The sequence below is a fragment of the Dipodomys merriami genome, unplaced genomic scaffold, assembly GCF_024711535.1.
Source record: "Dipodomys merriami isolate MVZ:Mamm:240054 unplaced genomic scaffold, mDipMer1.0.p SCAF_3, whole genome shotgun sequence".
NCBI classification, from domain to species: domain Eukaryota; kingdom Metazoa; phylum Chordata; class Mammalia; order Rodentia; family Heteromyidae; genus Dipodomys; species Dipodomys merriami.
In genome coordinates, this window is record NW_027204492.1 from 57,747,823 (window position 1) to 57,770,603 (window position 22,781).

The window sequence follows — 22,781 nt, forward strand, 5'->3', positions numbered from 1 at the left end:
AAGAGTGCAGGGACAGCGCCCAAACCCAGAGTTCAAGCCCCACGACTGACAGAAAAAAAACAACAGCAAAAAAAAAGATATTGTAGGGAAGTTGTATTTTGGCTTAAAAAACTGATATTTCTCATTTGGTGTCAATGTGTGAGTGTGTAGAGAGAGACCTGTATAATTCATCATGTCCAAGTGTATTGTTTTTACCATCCAGTGTGTTTACTTGCAGATTTCTATACACATTCTAGTTACTACAAATAAGGGAAAACATGCCACCTATATTTCTTTGAGTCTGGCTTACTTTGCTTCATATAATTTTTCTCAAGGCTTTCCATTTCCTTACAAATGGTACAGTATCAATCTTTCTGATGGAGTAGAATTACACTGTGTATATATACACAACATTTTCTTGATCCATTTGCATCTGGGTTGATTCCATATCTTGGATATGGTAAATAATGTTGTAGTGAACATGGCTGTGCTGATCATTTTAGTTCAGCATTGTTTGTGTTCTATTGGATAAATGCCCAGGAGTGGAATTAGTGGGTCATAAAGAAGTGGTTATGTTAGTCTTTTGAGAAACCTCCATAACTGCTTTCCAGAGTGGTTGAACAAGTTTACATTCCCACCAACAGTGTAGTAGAGTTCCTTTTGGGTACATCCTTGCCAGCATTTGTTATTGTTAGTTTTCATGATAACGGCTATTCGATAGAGAATTTTAAAATATATTCACTTTCAACAAGTGCAAAAATAAATCTCCTTAGCCTATTTTTCTTTAATAGATATAACTAATGATCTTGTTATACTTTTTCTGCAAAAATCTCTTGCTTAAATTCCTTAGGAATTGCTCTGTGAGGCAAATTTTTCTAAGGTCAAATGGATATAATTCTTATTTAATGTTTTTATTCACAAATATGGATATCATAAGAAAATTCTAATTTTCCCTATTTTAGGTTCTGAATAGCAGATGCACATATAAGATATGAATGGTAGACGTTCAAATTAAAAGCAACATTTATAAAACCACTATATGGGTATTGATTAGTAAAATAAATTCAATAAAAATCTATTAGAATGACAATTTCACTTTACTGAAAATATCTGTAGTTTAAAAATACCATATTTATGCTGTTTTGAGGAGAAAAACTGAGCAACTTTTATTATTACAGAGAAAATTTTTAAAATTTTGAAACTTCTGTGATTTTATATACTTCTGTTAAAAGGAAATCATAAATATTTTAAAATTGATAAAGCATTTTAAAGCAGATATGTGAATGAAAGTCTAAAATTAAAGACTATAATGCAAAGAATAAACTATGGAAGAACTGAATTTAGAAATCCTAGTGAGCAACATTGAAAGTCATTCATATCAATTATTGCCTAAAACATCTTTTGGGAAATCAATAATTATAATCTGAAAATCATACCTGATAACTGGCTCATTGTTCAGAAGCTAACATTTTAAGCTTGAATGATACTATGTATTTTCAAGCTCATTTGGATCATGATTTGTATGCCAGGTGATATTTTTTCTACAGTCAGTGATTAGGTTCCATACTATGGACTAAGTTATACTTTTTCTTTTAATGACAGTGACAATAAAAAGTACGTTAAAATAGGAAAGGTCAACATGGATAATTTAATATCTGACTATATAAATAAGCATTAGACTAAACAGAACATCGGTGGCAAGTAAATATTAGAAAAAAAGATAATTCTAACGTCAATAATATTTCTGATCCACCACTAGTAGAATTTTAGATTTAAAGCATCTTCAATATTGGGCATAAAAATGTTTTAACTGATTCTTTTTTATTTTTGTGGTTTTAAAGGTATAGTTTCACACTTGCTAGATAGGTGTTCTACTTCTTTTTTTAACAGGCATTTTTTAAATTGTGAAAATACTGTACAGAGGGGTTACAATTACATGGGGAAGATTATGAGTACATTTCTTATCAAGCATTGAAGCCTTCTCCTTTGTTTCCCCTTCCCATCCCTTCCCATCCTCCCCCTGCCCTCCCCACCCAATCCTCCTCGCCCCCTCCACCAAAGTTGTAAAGTCCATTTTCGACATAATGACTTGGACATCTCATTGTTGCAATGGGTCCATTTGTATCCCTATTTAAACAATTTGTTTTTCCCATTCCCCTCCACAAATTATACCGACATCAAATACAGTGAAATCAGGGGTTATACTGTGGGAGAGAGACACACAAAGCAACAAAGAAATCATCTTATGTGTTAGAAACAATCACAACAAGAAAAAAAATTTGAATAAATATCTTAGGGTTCATTTCCCTAACATCACCTTATCTGACCTTTTCTGCTAGACTCAGACATATACTAGATATTGCAAATAAGGGAAACCATGGGACCTATGTTTCTTTGGGCCTGGCTTACTTCACTTAATATAATTTTTTCCAAGCCTTTCCATTTCCTAACAAATGGGGCAATGTCATTCTTTCTGATGGGGGCATAGAATTCCTTTGTGTATATATACCACATTTTCTTGATACATTCATCTACTGAGGGGCATCTGGGTTGGTTCCATATCTTCACTATAGTAAATAATGCTGCAATAAACATAGTCGTGCCAGTAGCTTTAGTGTGGTCTTGTTTGTAAACACTTGGGTAAATGCTCAAAAATGGGATTGCTGGGTCATAGGGGAGCTCTATGTATCTAAAATATACTTGGAACTCAAAAAATTAAATCCCCCAAAAACAAATCCTCAAAGAAACAACTGCCCAATAAATAAGTGGGCTAAAGACTTAAAGAGAAACTTCTCTGAAGAGGAAAGAAAGATGGCCAATAGACACATGAAGAAATGCTCAACCTCCCTAGCCATAAAAGAAATGCAAATCAAAGCAACACTGAGATACCACCTAACTCCAGTTAGAATGGCTAAAATCAAGAACTCTAATAACAACAGATGCTGGAGGGGATGTTGACAGAAGGGTACCTTACTGCATTGTTGGTGGGAGTGTAAACTTGTTCAACCACTTTGGAAAGGTGTTCTACTTCTGAGTTATGCCTCCAACCTCTTTATGTGCTGGTAGTTCTGAGATAAAATTTTATTTCCTGCTTGGTAATACAACTAGACCACAGTCCACCTATTTTAGACTTCCTATCGCAGGTGGGATGAAAGTTGTAGGCCACCACAACCAGTTTCTTCCACTGAGATTAATTTTCTTGCCCAAGCTGGCCCCGGGTTCACTCTCCTATGTAGCTAGGATTACAGGCATGAGCTACTAACCTTTGTCTTTTTCTTTTAAGTGCTTGGGATCAAACACGATCATTGGCTTGCTAGGCAAATGCTCTGTCACATGAGTCATGATTTCAGTACTTTTTGCTTTAGGTTATTTTTCAGACCCATTCATGCACTTTTGCTTGAGGCTGACTTGGATGAAGATCTATCTATGATCTCCCATATACCTGGGAACATGAGTATGTATCATGCTCAGCTTATGTATTGAGTTGGCATCTCACTAACTTTTCCCCCAATCTGGTCATAAACTGATTCTCCTGATCTTCACTTTTTGACTGGCTGGGATTACAGGCATGAGCCAATACACCCAGTCTTCATCTACTGTTTCCTGAAACCAATTAAAAATACTCATCACACAAACAATCTATTGTCTTAAGGCAAACTAGCTGCTCTGAATAAAAAAATGGTGTGGGATATTTTACTATATCAAACATTTTTCTTTGTTCAATTGTTAAAACAATCTAGAAAGTGCTACAAGATGTCTGCTCTGACCACTGAACAGATGCATACAAGCATGTCAGAATAAGAAAACAAAATAAAAACAACAACAACATAGGTCCCATGGTTTCCCTTATTTGCAATAACTAGCATATGTCTGGGACAAGCAGAAAAGGTCAAAAGCTATGTACATATGACCAGATAAGATGATGTTAAGTGAAGTGAAATGAACCCCAAGATAGGGACTTAAATGGGTTTTTTCTTTCTTGCTATTGTTTCTAACGTATATATAATATACCATGTGATTTTTTTTCTTTGTATGTTCCTCCCCCAAACTCCTGTTTTCACTGTATTTGATGTCAGTGTCCTGCATCTGGTATATACACTTGTCTAATTTGGGGAGGGGAAGGGAAAAAACAAAATTCTTAAATAGGGATACAGGTTGACCCATTGTATCAATAAGATACACAAGACACAATGTTGAAAAACAAACTTTACAATTTAGTCAGTGGGTGAATGGATCAAGAAAATGTGGTATATATACACAATGGAATTCTATGCCTCCATCAGAAAGAATGACATTGCCCCATTTGTTAGGAAATGGAAAAACTTGAAAAAAATTATATTAAGTGAAGTAAGCCAGGCCCAAAGAAACATAGGTCCCATGGTTTCCCTTATTTGTAATATCTAGTATATGTATGAGTCAAGCAAAAAAAGTCAGATAATGTGATGTCAGGAAAATGAACCCTTAGATGTGTATTTTAAGGTTTTTTTCTTTCATGCATGTGTTTCTAACGCATTTATAAGATTATCTCTTTGTTGCTTTGTATGTCCCTCCCCCACAGTATAACCCCTGCTTTCACTATATTTGATGTCAGTATAACTTGTGGAGGAGATGGGGAAAAACCAGTTGTTTAAGGATACAGGTGGACCTGTTGCAATAATGAGAAGTACAAGTTGTCATGTCCAAAACGAGCTTTACAACGTCGGTGTGGGGGGGGGGAAGGGGGGGTAAGGAGAAGGATTGGGATGGGGGGGAGGGGGGAGGCTGGGAAGGGATGTGAAGGGTAAACACAGGAGGAGGCTGCAATGCTTGGTAAGAAATGTACGCATTATCCTGCCCATGTAATTGTAACTCCTCTGTACAGTATGTTCACAAATAAAATTAAATTAAATAAAAAAAAAACAATTTAGTCAGTGGGGTAGTTATTGTAGTTGTGGAGGTGGGGAGGGAAGGCACGGTAGGGGAAAAATAAAGGAAGAGGCAACAATGCTCAATAGGAAATGTACTCATTACTTTGCTCATCTAACTGTAACCCCTCTGTACATATTTTATAATAAAAAAGTATTAAAAAAGAAAGACAAACAAAGAAATTTGAGCCAGCTTCTTATGTCCTACTTTACCTTGTGTTTGGTATGAAAATTGGGTTCTAAGAGACTATGTATGTATGAATGTATGTATATTTTTCTAAGGATAGGACATTTATCTAAGTTTAACCCTTAGATGAAAGTATATTAGCAGATGGAAATGTTTTCCTTACTCTGTATCCTGGAAAAGAGGCTACTTGATCTTTGCAAAAAGAAAAATTCATTTCTCACAAGGAAGAAAGTTTACTAGAATTCCCCTGTTCAATGAATATTTGCAATTAATTAAAATTTTGATAATTACATATGCCTTTGGTTCATATACTAGAGACCTACTTGAAAACTACATCTTAAAATGAACTACTCATTTTATATTATTAAACAACATTTAATGAGTTAATTTCTCAAAATTTCTCATGGATCAAGAGTCTAGAAATACAGTACTAAGATGTGCTATTGAATGTTTTAAACAACTTTATGAAAACGAACTACTTTAGAACTTTAACAGTTAAACAGTATAGCTCAACATTTCACTTACTATTATTGTTTAATTATTTTATAAAATTTCCCCTTCTGTTTAAAATTTCTATGTTTTACATATATATTTAAAGGTTCCAATAGTTCCCTCAGGTCTCAAGTTAGAACACTAACTATTGACAGCCAACTTTTACATGTTCATGGATTTTCACAGAATACTTTTCTAAATAATTTGTCCAATTCTCTCAAGGGAGAAGATGATCAATATATTCAATGTTAATTTTTAAAAGTAAGTGACTAGAATCTAGGTAGGCAAGAATTTGATACAAGAGAGGCAATATCACAAACAGATTTAAAATCTAGGGAGCACATTTGCTTTCCTTGACCCTAACTGTTGCCCTAGCTCTTATCTTTTCTCTGAATTTTAACCCAAATGACATTTGTAAATTGTAACTCTGATATTTCTCTGATTAAAATCTTTCAATGACATCCATTCCCTTTAGAATAAACACCTCCATAGAACATGAAATATCAGACTTTTGATAGTCTGGCTCTTTCCATGGTACTCCTTTAGTTACTTTTGTTTCTATTCATGTTCCCTCATGCAGTACTTACTCAGATCAATATTTGCCTAGATATGTCAATGTTATTTTTCATATGTCATCTTAAATACCATTTCTTTAATGTCCTTACCTATAATTCCCTCAGATAAGAACAAAGTCTAAATACACACACTCTCATGTCAGACTGTATTTTTCCTTCAGAGAACTTACTTGTATTATAATTCTATTGTCTATCACCTGAAATAAGAACAAAGGCTCCCCTCTCGTATGAATATAAACTTGAACATGTAAGTAACATGAAGTAACTCCATGCATTTAGCCTAGTGCTTGGAAATAACAGGCACTCAATACATACCTAGGTTTCTCATGTAGTTGAGATTACAGGAACTTATAGTCAACTTGTTATTGGATGAAATCTTAACCAAATTTTGATCAGGTTGGCCTTATACCATGCTCTTCCCAATTTCTGCCTTCTAAGGACCTATAATTATAGTGTAAGCTACTGCCATAATACTTCCTTCATTATATTTAAAAAAAAGTAGGACTGAGGTTTGAACTCTGGATCTTGTACTTACTAGGCAGGAGCTCTGCCACTTTGACCATGGCTCTAGATTAACAATGTTATGCTTTAGAAAAGTATATAACTAATCTGCAAACTATTTTCAATTAGAAAAAATTCATTTATAGCACTTCTTCTGCATCCTTGTGTTATATTCATTCTGTATGCCACTCTGTATGTATTAAATATAAATTAGATAATTGATTACATAAACCAATAATTATTTTTAAATGTTCATCACAATTCTATCTGAATAATACAAAAATGTGCTAAACTAAGCATTGAAAAATTGGTTTTAATATATTTAAGTAGTTGTACAGAGAGATTGCCATTGGTTACTGGTACACTTTTATGGAAGGAATTCAGAGACTTAAAACATATTCTATTAATATATGGCTTAATTGGTCTTACTTTAAGTTATTTAAATATTTAAATTTAAATTTAAATATGAACTTAAATTTCCTATGAACTCATTTATTAACACAAAATATATAGTCAGTAATTGGGAAAATACAGTAGGAGTACTATATGCAAACCACTAACATGGGCAGGATAAACATGGGGCTGACGTTTAAATTAGAAGAAATCAGTGGAATTCAGAGTGTACTGATTGAATTTGAAAAACAACTTCTGACATAATACAAACTGTTTCTCATGACTACTAATATGTTGTTAGTTGCCAGTTTTACAAACACACTCTACCACTTTAGCCACAACTTCCCCTCCAGCTTTTTGTGGTTATTTGCCAATAAAAGTCTCATGAACTTTTCTGCCCAAGTTGCCTTTGAACCTCAGATCTCAGCCTCCTGAGTGGCTACAATTACTGATGTGAGCCACTGGCACCCAGCTAAATCATTTAAATTTTAAAGATGAGTAAGCCACTATTTTATCTACGTTGCATAATTCCAGTGTAGAAAGACAAAGTTAGATAAATTTTACAGCTACTTTTCAAATATTTTACAATAACACTGATAATATGTGGTCCTTACATAAGTATAATTAGCTGTATTTGGTTATATTTGAGATAACGTCACATATTATATGAGAGAATTGTTTTGTGAATTGAACTGAAGATTGATGTGCTTAAACAAAATGATTATCCCTTCATATTTTTTATTTTATGTTAACTTACATGGATATGGGAATAAGAAATTTGTAGATAATATCTTTGAAGTTGCTTTTATTAAAGTAGTTAAGCAATTTTTTCCTATGTTTTTTAAAATCAGAATTTTTCAAAAGTATCATACAGAAAGATTTTTGTAATTGAGTGAGTATGTTAGTGAAGGCAGGAAATTTACTTTATGAAGGGAAGTTATAGCTGGAGGATTGTAATTGCTGTACAAACTAGTCAGAGGTGCCATGGGCATTCTAAAATGTATGCTGATTTTGTGTATCCTGAAAGAGTAAATGACCTAGTTTCATTAAGACAAGAAGCTATGGTCTTGTATTCCTTAAAATATGGAAATATCTCAACAAAATCACCAGTCTACACTATATTTACCATAAAATTCTCATAATTTTGTTGTCCTGTTTGCTGAGCCTAGGGGACGGTTTACTCATACCTTTTCATGGATTTCTGATCTTCCCTTAAAATGAGATATCATCCATCCATCCCTTCATTTATTCAACAAAAATTAATTTTCTAGTATGTTCATTGTACTATAGTTAATTATAAAATATACAAAGATCAATAGGAAATACAGTATGGATCACCTAGAATACCGTATCATAAATCCTTTTAACAGTGCAATGTACGAAGTACTATGACAACAAAGAGGAAGCATTAATTCTATCTGAGAGTATCAGAATAAACAAAAAAAATTCAAGTGAATGTTGGAGAATCAGTCAGAGTTGTCCAAGCAGAGAAAGAACTAAGAGGAGACATAAGCATAGTTTCAAAAATAAAAAAAATGGCAAGAAAAAGCAACAAAAGTCACAGCATTTTTTTATATGTGCAGCCCTAGGAACAGAGTATGACTAGTAGATTCCATGTCAGCAAAAAAACAGGATGTGAAGTTGAAAATTTGATCAAATTTTTCAAGAATGTATGCATCTTATATGGAAATAAAAGCTAGTAAAAGCAACTGAAAACTGGAGAAGCTGGGAGAATTTATTATGGAAAATGTGCTAGAGAAATATGGGTGAAAATGGCACAAGGATACGTGATGAAAATAGGCTAGTATCCATTTGCAACAAAAGGAAGAGCCCAGATAGTTATCACTATCATTTAAGCTGTTAAATAATTTTGAAAATTCATTCTGAAATGTTCTTTTGAGACTTTGAAGAGAAACTTTAAATTATAGTCTTAAATATAGTCTATTGTAGAATGATTATTATTTGTATCCACATAAATACCCAAAGAAACAAACCCTTATATAAGTCTTTAAATGCTAGCTGCATAAGGAATGTTTCTTAAGTCAAAGTTTATTTGTATTTTCCTCTATGGTGAACCTTTCAGTACTTACATTGTTGTAAATAAATTCACTCACCATTGATAGAGGCTGAACTGGAGGCTTATACTTTGGTGGTCCATGTTTCATTGAAAGAGATTTTTTTTCAGATTCATTGGTAACTGGCTAAAAATAAAGTGAAAATGTCATTAAGTATGTGGTCTAATATGCTATAAAAAGGAAACCATGGTTGCTTATAAAAGACTCAGACATCCAATTAGCCTTTTAACATTTTCACAAAAAAAGTTAGATCAAAAGCTATATACAAATACAGTGGTTACTATATAAGCAGGTAACTATTGGGAATTTTTTATATGTTAAGCCTTATTCTATTCCTTCCTCTCACTGCCCCCTTAATAACCATCATTCTCACTATATTTCTATTTAATTATCCTTTTAAAAGTCTGCAAATAAGTGAAATCAAACAGTATTTTTATCCTTAAGTCTGGTTTATTTAACTTAGCAATGAATGTCCTCCAATTTCATCCATGTTGTTTCAAATAGTAATGTTTCATTTTAAGTATAAGTAATATTCACAATAATTATATATAATATAGATCACATATACTCACAATATATATGTTATATATAATTTACCTGCTTGAATTGATTTTTAATAGAAGAAAATTAAAACACTTTGAAATTCTCTATGTTAATCTTTGTACCATTTATCCCACCTTCAATGTGGCCACTATCTTTCCATTTTAATTTCTTTTATTTTTTAAGTTTAGTGTGTGTGTGTGTGTGTGTGTGTGTGTGTGTGTGTGTGTGTGTGTGTGTGTGTGTGTAGGTGTGTGATTGTGTGTGTGTTTGAAGATTGAATCAGGGCCTCATGCCTGGTTATCATATACTATGACTGAACTACATCCTAAGTCCAAACAAGTTAGTTAATTAGACATAATACACTTACAGAAAAATTCTTTACTACATTTTAGATTGTTAAAATACATGGATTGTATTAAATCACGTATTCCAGAAATTCTAATAATGTTCATGTATGGTCTACTATCCATCAAATTAAAATAAAGTTAAAGAAATTCCTTAAAAAACACATTATAAGGGATCATCAGGTCACAATATTTTCTAATTGAGATTATACTTGAAGTCAGGATAATTTTTAAGCAGTTATCTAAGTATAAAATTCTATGCCTCTATGAATATTTTGTGTAAGATTTGTAGGTTACCAAAACCTGCTGATATTAATTATATTTAGGACTATGCATTAAAAAATAAGGTTTGAAATGCATTCGATATCAGAAAAATTTTCAGGATATTAACCTATTCTAGACCCTTCAGCTATCTATTTTAATGTATTGAGTTCAAATCAAGTACTCAGTCTGAAAGCTTAGGTTTTCAGTGTAAGACTTATTAAAAGTACTAATGTCTGTACAAGTCCAATCTGATAAGTTACAGAGAAACATTCTATCCAGGTAAGAATGGAGAATACTCTCCCTCCACCCAAAATATATAACTTGTGATAATTTTTTATAACAGCTCTAGAAAATACAGGCTCTAAGAAACAAATACTTTAAAGGTTATCTATAATGTCATATTTCATGGAGTCATTGTGAAGATCACATGGCAATGCATATGAGTGTATATAGTGTTTATCAAATACAAGATCAATTGTTGCTGGTTGGCACATTTGTCAAAGGAATAATACTGTTGGTTCAGATTATTACCCTGTTGTAGTGAGAAACAAATAAGAAAATATTTGTAAGATACACTAGAAATTGCAACATACTGTAAGAGAGGTCTATAATTTTCTGTAATTCTATCTATGTTGGATATGGATATGTAATTGGATTTCAATTTTAGAAGAAAATTCAAAGTAAAATCTACTAACATCAAAAATAACAGTTGTCTGTACATTGTTATAAAGTACCTAATAAAAATGATCAATCTTTATAAAAAGTATGCAGATATTACTCTAATCTTAGGATAGGAAAATAAATTAAGCAAACTAAACATCAAACATACAAAATAAATTAGTTGTTAAAAAAGGATTAGCACTTGAGGTTCAATAGTTTTTCTAAACTCTTCTAACATAATGAATCAAATGACTAACTCTTAAAGGATACAAAAATTATACCTGAAACCTGAATGTTCTAAATCTGATGCAATGTACAGAGAGAATAGTATGCAAAGATTTTAAATCTCAGCTTCCTTATTTTTCCACTTTTTCCTTTTGCTGATTTTTACTAGTAACTATACAAAATAATTTTTATCATGTCTGTGGAACACTTTTTTATTCTTTCAAGCTGAAAATGTTAATTGATCAGGACATTAATACTGAAACTTTTATCTAGGCCTCTATTACTGGTTCATTTTCTTGTCCTTTATCTTCTGCTTACTACCAAATGAAAATGAAAACATATAAAGTGATGGGGCCAGGAAAATAGTGGTCTAATCTTTAAAATTACCCTTTTTATGTTTCATAAGCCAACTTTTCCTCATTTAACTAACTAATAGGCAGTACATAGTACCTTTATGCTACATTTCTAAATATCAACATCAATGTTTAGCAAATATATTACATTAATGGATTATAGAAACAATTTCAGATTTGATTATTTTCTGCCAAAAGTTTTCTCTAAAGATTGATGGAAATGTTGAGAAGGCTTATTAGCACTAGCTTTCAGGAATTTCTATAAAATAGTCCCGAAGCCAGACCTTTTTCATAGACTTCCTACTGTAACATGTTTTCATTTATCTGTGATGCAAAGGTACAATAAAAAGAGAATTTATATTGGTCCCAAATAACAAAAACCCATTCTGTCTAGCCAAGGGACTACTCCCATTAGCACTTCAATATGCCCTCTAATGAGCATCTTATCACCAACAGTAATTTCCTGGATGAATTAATGATCTTCCATTCTTTGACAATGACTATATTCTTGTCAAAACTACCCATAGATTATAGGCTGTAGGACTATTTCGTCTATAGGAAAATTATAAATAATGAATACATGTAAGCTACTGAGCCATTAGGCATTTTTCTAGGTATAATAGGTCATTGTGTTTCTGGCTGAATACAATGTCCAGAAGACTGAATAAAAATCATCAAAGTGCTGGTAAACATTACAAGAGGAGATAGTGTTATTATGACAAGATTAAATGTACTCCCAGTAGTCCGAGGAACTCTGGTTCAGGACATTTGACCATTTGTTTGCCCAGTGTTATCTCCAAAGTACTTTCTTAGGTTCAAGCTGTGAAAGGCTCGGGGCTTGGTTAGCTATAGAGAGGACATAAACTATCTTTCCTTCTACATATATTTTTTGAGAATGGCTCAGAAACAAGGCAGGTCTCCAAGCAATAAGGTGATTTACCTACAATTTTGAGAATCACAAGTACAATATTAGTTTCATACCTGTTCATAGAAACATAGTCTAACATCTATTCCCCATTTTCCAACACTCCTCCCAATTTAAATCTAGCCTTAAACATTATCACTACGTCATATTGATTTAAATTTTGTACTTGTAGGAGAAAAAAGTTTTATATATTATAAATTTTATATGACAGGGAGTTCTCAAAAAGAAAAACCCAAATACCCCAAAGAAACTGCATTTTTATGGCTAGTCATACATAAGTATGTCAGAAGGACAAAAAGTATGCTATAGTGGTAATTAAACAAGAGGAACTAGGAAGTACCTGTTTACACAGATACCTCTTGTCCTACTGTCCTATAGTTGTAGGATAGAGCCCTCTGGAATAATGGCTTTATGACATACTTTCATGGGAGATAGGTTAAGCATCTGCCTAGTACCACCCTATATATATATGTGTGTGTATACACACACATATACATATATATTTAGTGTAATATACAATGAAGAGGAATTAAATTATTTCTTTTGTAATAAAATTGATGGAAATACAGATGATTAATTATATAGAATGAGAAGAAATAAGCAAAGATCCAAAAGACAAGAATCATGTTTGTGCTCTTATGTAGAATCTAGGTCTAAATTAAACTTTTTACTTCCTTAGTTGCCTTTGGGCAAGCCTGAGCCTCAGCTTCTTCAATTATAAAACTGGAAAAATTTCTTCTCAACATTCTTTGCAGTGTTTTCATAAATCAATAAGCTAATAAACTTTACAACAGGTTTTGAATATACAAAAATAAAATGTATAATGGATGGTGCTGATAGAAGTAGTAGACTGTTTCACAAACACTGAAAATATTTCTAATGCCATCTCCAGGAAACTGTGCCACAGAACAATAATCAATTTCCTTTTTGGCTGAATTGTAAAACTAATGGAAAATACAATTTAAGATTATTTAGCTTTATATAGTATATGTTTAGATAATGCTATATAGATAAATGTGTAGATGATGATTTAAATCAGGTTTAATATTTATAGTACAAAATATGGTATTTAAGGGTGATTTAAAAGCAAATGTTGATGAACATTTAAAGGCATATTCATTTTCTTTCCTGTTTCTTGCCTTTAGGTAACATAAGCAGTATAATAGCTATCTTAATTGAGCATTAATTGTATTAGTTTTATTAGTGATATATACGATGTAGAAGAAAGTTAGTAGTCTATGAAAACATACACTAGAAAACCTACTGAATGAAAAAAGGACTATTTTGCAAGGGATAGGAGGTAGAAAATTACAAGTTCCTCATACTATATGTTCAGGTGTGAATGTAAGATTTAAACGCAATCATTTAAATAATGGAAAAGAAAATGCTGACAGTGTTGGCTTATTCCTATTATCCTTGCTTTGATGGAAAGTGTAAAAGAGAAAGATCACAGTCTAGGCTGGCTTTGGCAAAAAGCAAGACCCTATCTAAAAAACACCCACGGGGGGGGGGGGAAGGGCTGAATATATGGCTCAAGTGAAATAGTATCTGCCTACCAAGCCTGAAGCTCTGGACTGCAAGCCTAAAATAAATATAGTTCCAAAAGAAATGTAATAAAAACATAATGGGTAAAGGAATGACACCAACCAAGATGCATCATACTAACAAACTGACATGTTGACTTGAAATTCCTTTGTACAACTTAAAGATAATAAATATTTTTTAAACAAAAAAGAAAACCTACTGAGCAGTAAATGACTATATGTAGCTTGTCATATGTCAGTCTGGGTATATGCCCCTTAAGAAACATTAACTAGTATATATATATATATGGGGTTAATCCACATAATCAAGCTCCTTTTAATATTGCAATGTGTAAATAAATCAAATATGTTCATACAATGAATTCTAGAACAACACTTACTTTAGATTAAGCTCATCAGTATTGGAGTATATATTTTTTTTTGTCTTTTCTTTTTTGGTACTGGGGATTGAACCCAGGACGTTGCACTTGCTGGGCAAGTGCTTTGCCACTGAGCTACATCCCAGCCCCTGGAGTATATTTTTGTAGTGAAAATGATTAAATATAATGTGCCAAGTAAAATGAAATAAGATTAAACAAAACTTAGTCAGAGCCAATAAAAAAACATATGTTCCCTTTTAATGTGTCTCTGAATACATACATGAACATATAAGTTCTATCCTAGAGAGTTTTGCACAAGTGCTTATGAAAATGTATTACACAATCTCTTTCTATCAGAAATATCCAATGAATTTGAGTTGCTGTGGGCTTTGCCAAGCACTAAAATCATGATAAAGTAAATTCATAATGGAAAAGAAAAATTGTATTTATCCATGTATGTGTTTTCATTTTCCCAAAACATTAGACATGTTTGGAAACTAACCATTTAAGTTCAATTAAAATACTTATTCTCATCTGCAATCCCAACTATTTAGGAGGCTTTTGGAGGGGGAACAAGATTCAAGAGTAGCTCAAAAAGACCTTATCTGAAAATCAAAACAAACAAACTAGTGATACAATACTGATCTACCAAGTGTGAGGCTTTGAGTTCAATCCTCAATACTGAGCAATTAAGAAAACAAAGTATTAATTACTAGTTCGGAGATAATACATTTTTTTTCCTATTCATTGTTGTCTATAAAATGTAAGCATATGAACCACCAACAGTTTGTTAAAAATTGTACATTCTTGGGCTCTTCCCTGAACCCTTCAAATTCTGATTCAAATGTGGTAGTACCTTTTAGGATTTTACATTTTTAACAAATGTCTCTAAATGATTCTGATGTACAGAGTCTAAAGCATATAACTTGAAATGTACTGATGCAGAGGGATTAGTAGAAAACAAAAGTTTCAGGACAAATATATAAATAAAATGAAACATATAGAATAAACAAACTGAATCCAATGAAAAGCACCAAGAACATGATCAGATAACTTGGAGAAGACTTCACAGAACATAGTGTCCACCAAACCAATGGGAGACAGAGTTTCAAAGAAGCAATGAACACTTGCATTACAAATAAATCAGGTAAGATGAAAAGTGAAGATTCAGTAAAATTGGAGAAGCAGCTCAATTTCTGTGAATTTCAATGAATGGGATGTAAAGGTTTCTTTCATTCCATTTTTGTCCTAGGAATCTTAGCTCAGAAGTGGAGGAGAAGAATTAAACAATTGAAAGAAGTATAATCAAGAATTGCTTTCTATTGGGGGAGGATAGGAGAGACTTGAGAATATCTACACATTGAATTGAAAGAACACATGAATTGAGAAGAATTGAGAAGAAAATTTGAGGCAAGAAAAAAATTAAAAGATACAAGTGGTAGAAAACACGAGAGGATATGCACATTACACTTAGAAACCCAGCAAAATATCCTCCTCTATATCTAAAGGGATGACATAATGTTGGCTGTGGATAGGAATAATTTTATTATTTTGAAGAGATTCACTCCTTTTCCTTTAATTTGTGGTTATTTTATAATTATATGTATACAAATTCAAAATTTTATATTTCTGATGAAATACATTTTATCTTATAAAATATTCATGTTTCTCTCTAGTAGAATTTTTCTTTTATTCTCAAAATCTATAGTTCAATTTTTTGGTTTTATTTTAGTAATTGTTTACATGTTATAGCTTTTCTTAACATTTTACTTTTAAACATTGTACATTGTTATGTTTTAGGCATTTCTCTTGCAATAGGCCACAAGGTTTTTTTTTTTTCCTACTTAGCATAACATCCTTTTGCTTTCAATTGAACAATTTAGTCTATGTACACTTAAGATTGTAAATGATGTTTCAGCTTAAATCTAATACCTTAAATTTTGGTTTCCAGTTTTCCTGTCTCATTTTCTTTTCTTTTCTCTTCCTGCATGCTTTGGTTTGGACTATTTTACCCATTTTGCCTATGTTTACTGATAGGTATAGTACATCATTTCATTATTCTTTTAGTAAAGATCATAAGCATCCATGGGTTCTCAAAGTACTTTGTTCACTCCTTGAATAAGTCAATGATGATAGAACATGTAATCACCACTTGCCCACCTCCCTCTCCTTATTTGCTACTATAGAAACAAATATATTTTAAGTCCCATATCATTACTATTGTTATTTTATAGTCAATAATCATTTAGAATTACATACATATTTACCATTTTGTTGCTCTTTCTGCATCTTCAACATTCCATCCGAGATTCCATCCCTTTTCTTCTGCTGAAGAATGACCTTTAGTTGTGTATGCAGATAATGAACTGTCATTTTTGTCCAAATTTTTTTATTCATTTTCATTCATGAAAAGTATTTTTTAAAAGACTTAGATTTTAAGTTGGCAGATATTTTCTTCCAATATTTTTAGTTCATTTCTAAAAACAATAAGCCACAATTCTGGCATCATTGTCTTCTGGTTTGTATTGGTTTTTAGTCTTATTTTCCTTTTTTCTCAGATATAGGTCCACATAGTTTTCATGGATTTTGAGCCCTCCATTGTCTTTGAAGATTTTGTAAAAACTTTTCTGGTTGTTTTCATCCACGAATACCAAGTTCACTATTGCTGGAGATACTTCCAAAAAGTTCATAACTGATTGGCTTGATAGTTTTGCTGAAGAAAGGTCATAAAGTTGGAGATTGGTGAAATCTTCATTTAGATTCTGAAGCAAGACAGCTGACCACAGATGATTAAATCAACAAATAAGTAATATTGATGATCCGACTGACCTTGATAGAGCTCAGTGAGAAGCAAGGATAAAGAGGGGGTATACTGTACATCACTGCTTCCAATTCTTAATTTTTAAAATGGGTATGGTTCCTGCCTATTTTAAGGATCAAATGAGATGATGGTATGCATTCCAAAAGAAAGGATGATTGTGAAAGTAAATTATGAGGTTGGTATTATTATTGGTTCATTATACACATGCAGCCTTTCGAAAATTGAGTAAAAATGAAATAAAAAATTAGTATTCACTAGAACAAGATGTATGAGATTGGGTCTTTCAGTGTTTACATTTTAGGATAGTGGATATTCTTCAAAATTTTGTTCATAAAATTAACATATTACCATATGTCACAGTAGAAAACTTTCATCGAAGAAAGGCAGTGAGTAGTCCAGTGACTACTCATATTACACTTGAAGCAAATGGGAAGTAGGGAAGATGGGAAATGGAGTGGGAAAAAGAAGGGAAGCAAAACAGGAGAGGATAATCTGATTTCCAAATCTGTTTCTTCTTCAAATTAAAGTTATTCTAAAGCATCTTTCTAATGAGGAAAATTTAATACAACTATCTCACCCAGACTAGGTACTGCTGTGAACAAATACATCAGGATAATTTATCAAAGGATTACTTCAATTCAGAACACAACAAGCCAAGTGTCTGATTGTGGATTCCTACTTCATCTCCTGGGTCCTGCCACTTGAATGGAAAAAAAGATGTCAGCGAAGTGGTTCTAAGTTTCTTCTGAGCAGAGATGATCATGCAAGTGCAAACATTTTGCAACTTATTTCATTAATTGCCATCATAACACAAGAACAGATAGAATCTGAAACCTGTTTTCTAAATGTAGAAAAACAAGCCTCATTTTGGAGCACAGTGACAGATTTCCCTAAGATATTTGCTGACACTTTTTTTTTTGTCAGTCATTGGGCTTGAACTCTGGGCCTGGGCGCTGTCCCTGAGCTCGTCAGCTCAAGGCAAGCGCTCTACCACTTGAGCCACAGCGCCACTTCCGGTTTTCTGATGCTTAATTGGAGATAAGAGACTTTCCTGCCCAGGCTGGCATTGAACCGTGATCTTCAGAACTCAGCCTCCTGTGTAGCTGGGATTACAGGTGTGAGCTACCAGTGCCCAGCTCCTGACACTTTTTTTTAGACACAAAACGTTGCTTTTAGATGATGTGATTTTACAATGAAAATAGTTTGTAGCCATGTAATTTTCAAAATATAAACGTGTTTCGTAAATATTTTATAGTATTTTTCCACTTGGAAATTACTCCACTATTGATTTACTTTCAAACAGATAAGTCCGCAGAGTAGCTTATTGAATTTTGTACATTAAAAATGGATAATTGTTTTGATTAGATAAATACAGTTGTCTCATTTTTTATTTGCAGTACACTGTTTTTTTTTTTGCTAATAATTTCTGGATAAATCACTTTGTTAGCCAGTTTTCTAAATATAGCACAATGATTGATTTGTGCATCTATTGGTTAGAACCTTGCATACTATATTTCAAAGGTATAATTGAATTTTGTGTCTTTCTTTGTGCCACTCCTGGGACTTTAACTCAGGGCCTAGGTGCTGTCCCTGAGCTTTTGTTCTCAGGGCTAGCACTCTGCCACTTGTACCACAGCTCCATTTCTGGTTTTTTGTTTTTAATTGAAGATAACAGTACACAGGCTTTCCTGCCTGGGCTGGCTGCAAACTGCGATCCTCAAATCTCAGCCTCCTGAGTACCTAGGATTACAGGCATGAGCCACAGGTGCCCGGATTGTGTCTTTAATTTTTGTTTAGAATTGCTGATGCTCAAATCAGGGTTGGCATATCTCTCACAATTTCTTGGAACATGATAGATTTCATGATTGACTATAGAATCATTGACTATCCACAGGATTGCAATGTATCAAACACTGTATTTTGGATGATTGCTAAAGAATAGAGGAAACTATGAATGGATAAATACAATGCAAGTCTCAGATTGCATAATAATTTTTGGGCTATCAAAACGAAAACATTTCAAATCTTCACGATGCTTGATCAAATCATTGTTTATAATTACCCACATATCAAGTGCACAAAAATACAAGAAGCAAGGCATTCTAGATGAAAGATGAGTATGACAAGATGATGTTGGTAGAGATGATGCCAATGTGCCAGTACATTTCCCTGGATGTGAAATCATGGTTCCAGATGGGATGGGAAACATATTAGTTTTTCTAAATGCTTTTGGAAAAGGCCCACATTTGTGGATAGGTTTCTTTAGTCCTCTAAATAAAAGTATTTCCTAACCTTTTCATCCATCCCAAAGTGGTTACACCTTTATGGTTAGTGCTTACGAAGATATAGCAAGAATAATTCAGACACTTGATATAGAGGGAAGCATACTGGCTTGGTAATTCCTTGCTGACACAAAAGCTGTATCTATATAGTATTTACATTTGAATTCCAATGTTGTTTTCTTCATTTACATTACTTGTGTCCATGGAGTGAGAAGAACTGTTAAAGATAAGGAGTGGATCCAGAAAGAAGTACGCAGAGGAAAACATGCCAAATTCTAGAGATGAATTTATCATGACGTCAACAAACCTTAAGTTTTAAGGCCCCTCTATCGAATAAGCCACTTCCAAGGCCCTGAGAGTATTTTGTGTTTGCAATATCTGTCAGCTTTGTAAATTCATTTTTGTGATTTTTTTCATTCCAAAATTCAATTTGTACATAATTTTGTAGTCACAATTTTTTTTTGAAAACAGGGACCCCCAAACTCTATAATCTTTGGACTCTTCCAATCCCTGGTAAGTGTGCTTGACCAACAGCTGGTAGAATTTCATTTGATATCCTTCAAATTCCTACCACCCTCATTGCTCAAGTATTGAACCCATATACTACAAAACAAATGTTTTGATGAAAATCAGTAACACTCAATCCATTTTCATGTTGGGAATTAACTGTAGGTCGAATATATGCACTACTTAATGATTTATTTGAGAGGCCAATAGGGAAAGGAATAAGATTTGGGACTGTTAAGTCATATTTGATTCATAGAGCCAGAAATGGCTTCTGTGGTCATTCATTTCTGCATTTTGCATATGAGAAAACTAAGGATTAAAGAGGAAGAATTGTTTGTTCAAGTTCACATCTGGGCAATCAGTGGTAAAGTGAGAATTTAATGAAAATTAGTTCACACATCAATTTATATTCAAATTTCTTTGCTTCTAAATTTATGAAATGTATTTCCTAACATGTTTTGGATTTGGGTAATATTATGATATTAAATTTCTATATGACTCCATGTGACTGAGTCAAAATATTCATCATTATTTTAAATCACCATCAGCATGTAATGTCATTTTCATTTTGCACACAGGCTACATGGCATTCTTAATTCAACCAAAATATAAGATAATGTTTATTTAAAAGATCCATTCTTTTTTAATCAGGTTATTAATTAATCACTTCAACCCAAACTTTTTTTTTTGCCATTCATGGGGCTTGAACTCTGGGCCTGGGTGTTGCCCCTGGGCTCTGTTTTGCTCAAAGTTAGCACTCTACCACTTTGAGCCACAACACCACTTCTGTTTTTTTTTCTGTGATTGATTGGAGATAGGAGTCTCACAGACTTTCCTGTCTTGGCTAGGTTTTAACCATGATGCTCAGATCTCAGCCTCCTCATTAGCTAGCATTACAGGCGTGAGCCACTAGCACCCAGCTTACCCAATCAACACTGTCATCTCTACTTCAAATTATTTATGCTCAAGGTAAGTGTTTCATGCAACTGTAATGATTTTACTTATGCAAGCATAGATAACTGTACAGACTTGACCACACATGAAAACTATTTTGAAAATAGTGTGATATTTAAAGGGTTACTTTGAATCATAGCTTGAAAACTTTCCGTATAAAACCATTCATTCTCTTGGAGGAAATCTGAAAGTTATTCCAATTTTTGATGAGGGGGATGTAAACCATAACTAAATTGCTTATAATATGTTCTGGAAACTGACATGAATATAAAGACATGTAATCATATTATGATTGGACTAATATCGCAGTTTAAAAAATGCAAGCTGATTTCTCAGTAAATTAATCTTCGTATTTCTAACCTCAAAACTTTCTTATTCCTGTGTACTATGAAAACTATTATGATAAATTTGGTATCTATTATATTAATAATAGAATAATGCACATAATTTATCATTAAGGCATGAAGGTTAAATGGACAAGGGTTATGAACAAGCAATCAAGCCAAATGGAACTAAATGCAAGGAAAATATTTAACATAATTATAGTAAAGGAAAACAAAAATTAGAAAGATTATTATTATTATTATTACCAATTTTGCTTAGGTAATTCTATTTTTAAAGTAGTAAAACATTGTTAATTGGTTATACATATTTGCTACAAATTAAGTATAAATTGACATAGCTTTTTAGGAAAACATTTTTTAGTATGTATTAAAGAAGTTAAAGGTGTTCATAACCCTTGGGACAATGATGACCCACTTATAAACAAATCCAGAAAAATTCTTTATGTATGAATTTGCACAATTACATGCACCATAGAAATATTCATAATTACAATAGCATAATTCAAATTAACTTGAATGCCTACAATAAAGTAATATCAGGGAGTTTGCATTTCATTCATATTATCAAATTGTGCATCTATGTATATGTTAAAATATATTAAAATATGAACAGAAGACAGATGGAAGGAAATACACAAATATTATTAATAAAAATTTAAGTGTTTTTATAAATTTTCTGCATTTGTCTATGCTGAAAAGTTAATACTTCCAAATCGGAGAGTTGATTTTAATAATATGACTAAAGAAATGACTGAAACAGTGGAAATATAGAGAACATATAATAAGAACATTCACCACTTAAAGAAAATTATATTTCATTGAAAAATTTTAGCAGAAATAAGAGTTAAAGCTGAATATTAGTAAAAGTGTAGAATTTCATTTAGTAGAATTCCTCTTACATAACATTAAGTTACAAGTAATCTTAATCATAAATTTTCATGATAGTTGGAATTTTAGGACTATATTAAAATCCTTCAAAATACACTGCTTATTAAAGGTAATTATATCAACTTTACCTTCAATACCTCAAAATTTGCAGCCGTTTAAATTCAACAATGCTTAAGGGATTAAATATACAGTGTTATATAAATAGACAGTATATGATGCATTCATTGGGGATTATTGAGTTTGTAGGAAAAAAGATGTCATTTTATTATTTTGTATACTGCATATAGTGGGAAACATTAAAAGCAACAATACCTTGAACGATCACTGGTTATAAATTTTTTATGAAATCCCCATATTAACTTTAAATTTTTATTTAAATTTGCTTACCACTTGCACCCTAGGAGGTCTCTCCCCAGGAGTAAAGAATGCTGGAATTTGTGTATGTCGTTCCGGAAGATCAGGTGGCAGAGCCATTATGTAATGACAGATTTTAGTCACACCCTTGCACTATTAAAGAAGAAAACAAAACAAAACAAAAGATTTATAAGACTCACATTAGTTGTTAACTCAATGCTGATATGTAATTGACAATATTTTCATTAAGAAATGAAACTTTAAAAATAATTATAATGACCCAATAGGCAATCTGCCTATCTTCAGTA

General features: G+C 32.4%; 1 protein-coding gene across 1 annotated transcript in view; it reads right to left on the minus strand.

Annotated features, from left to right (window-relative positions):
- The window catches only part of LOC138839809 (uncharacterized), a 351,218-nt gene that overhangs the window by 151,995 nt on the left and 176,442 nt on the right, over positions 1–22,781 (minus strand). Inside the window, exons 8-9 of the mRNA XM_070039343.1 lie at positions 22,507–22,626; positions 9,146–9,232 (exon numbers count right to left, since the gene is read on the minus strand). Of these exons, the coding sequence (XP_069895444.1) occupies positions 9,146–9,232; positions 22,507–22,626 (207 nt within the window). The remainder of the gene's footprint in view (positions 1–9,145; positions 9,233–22,506; positions 22,627–22,781) is intronic.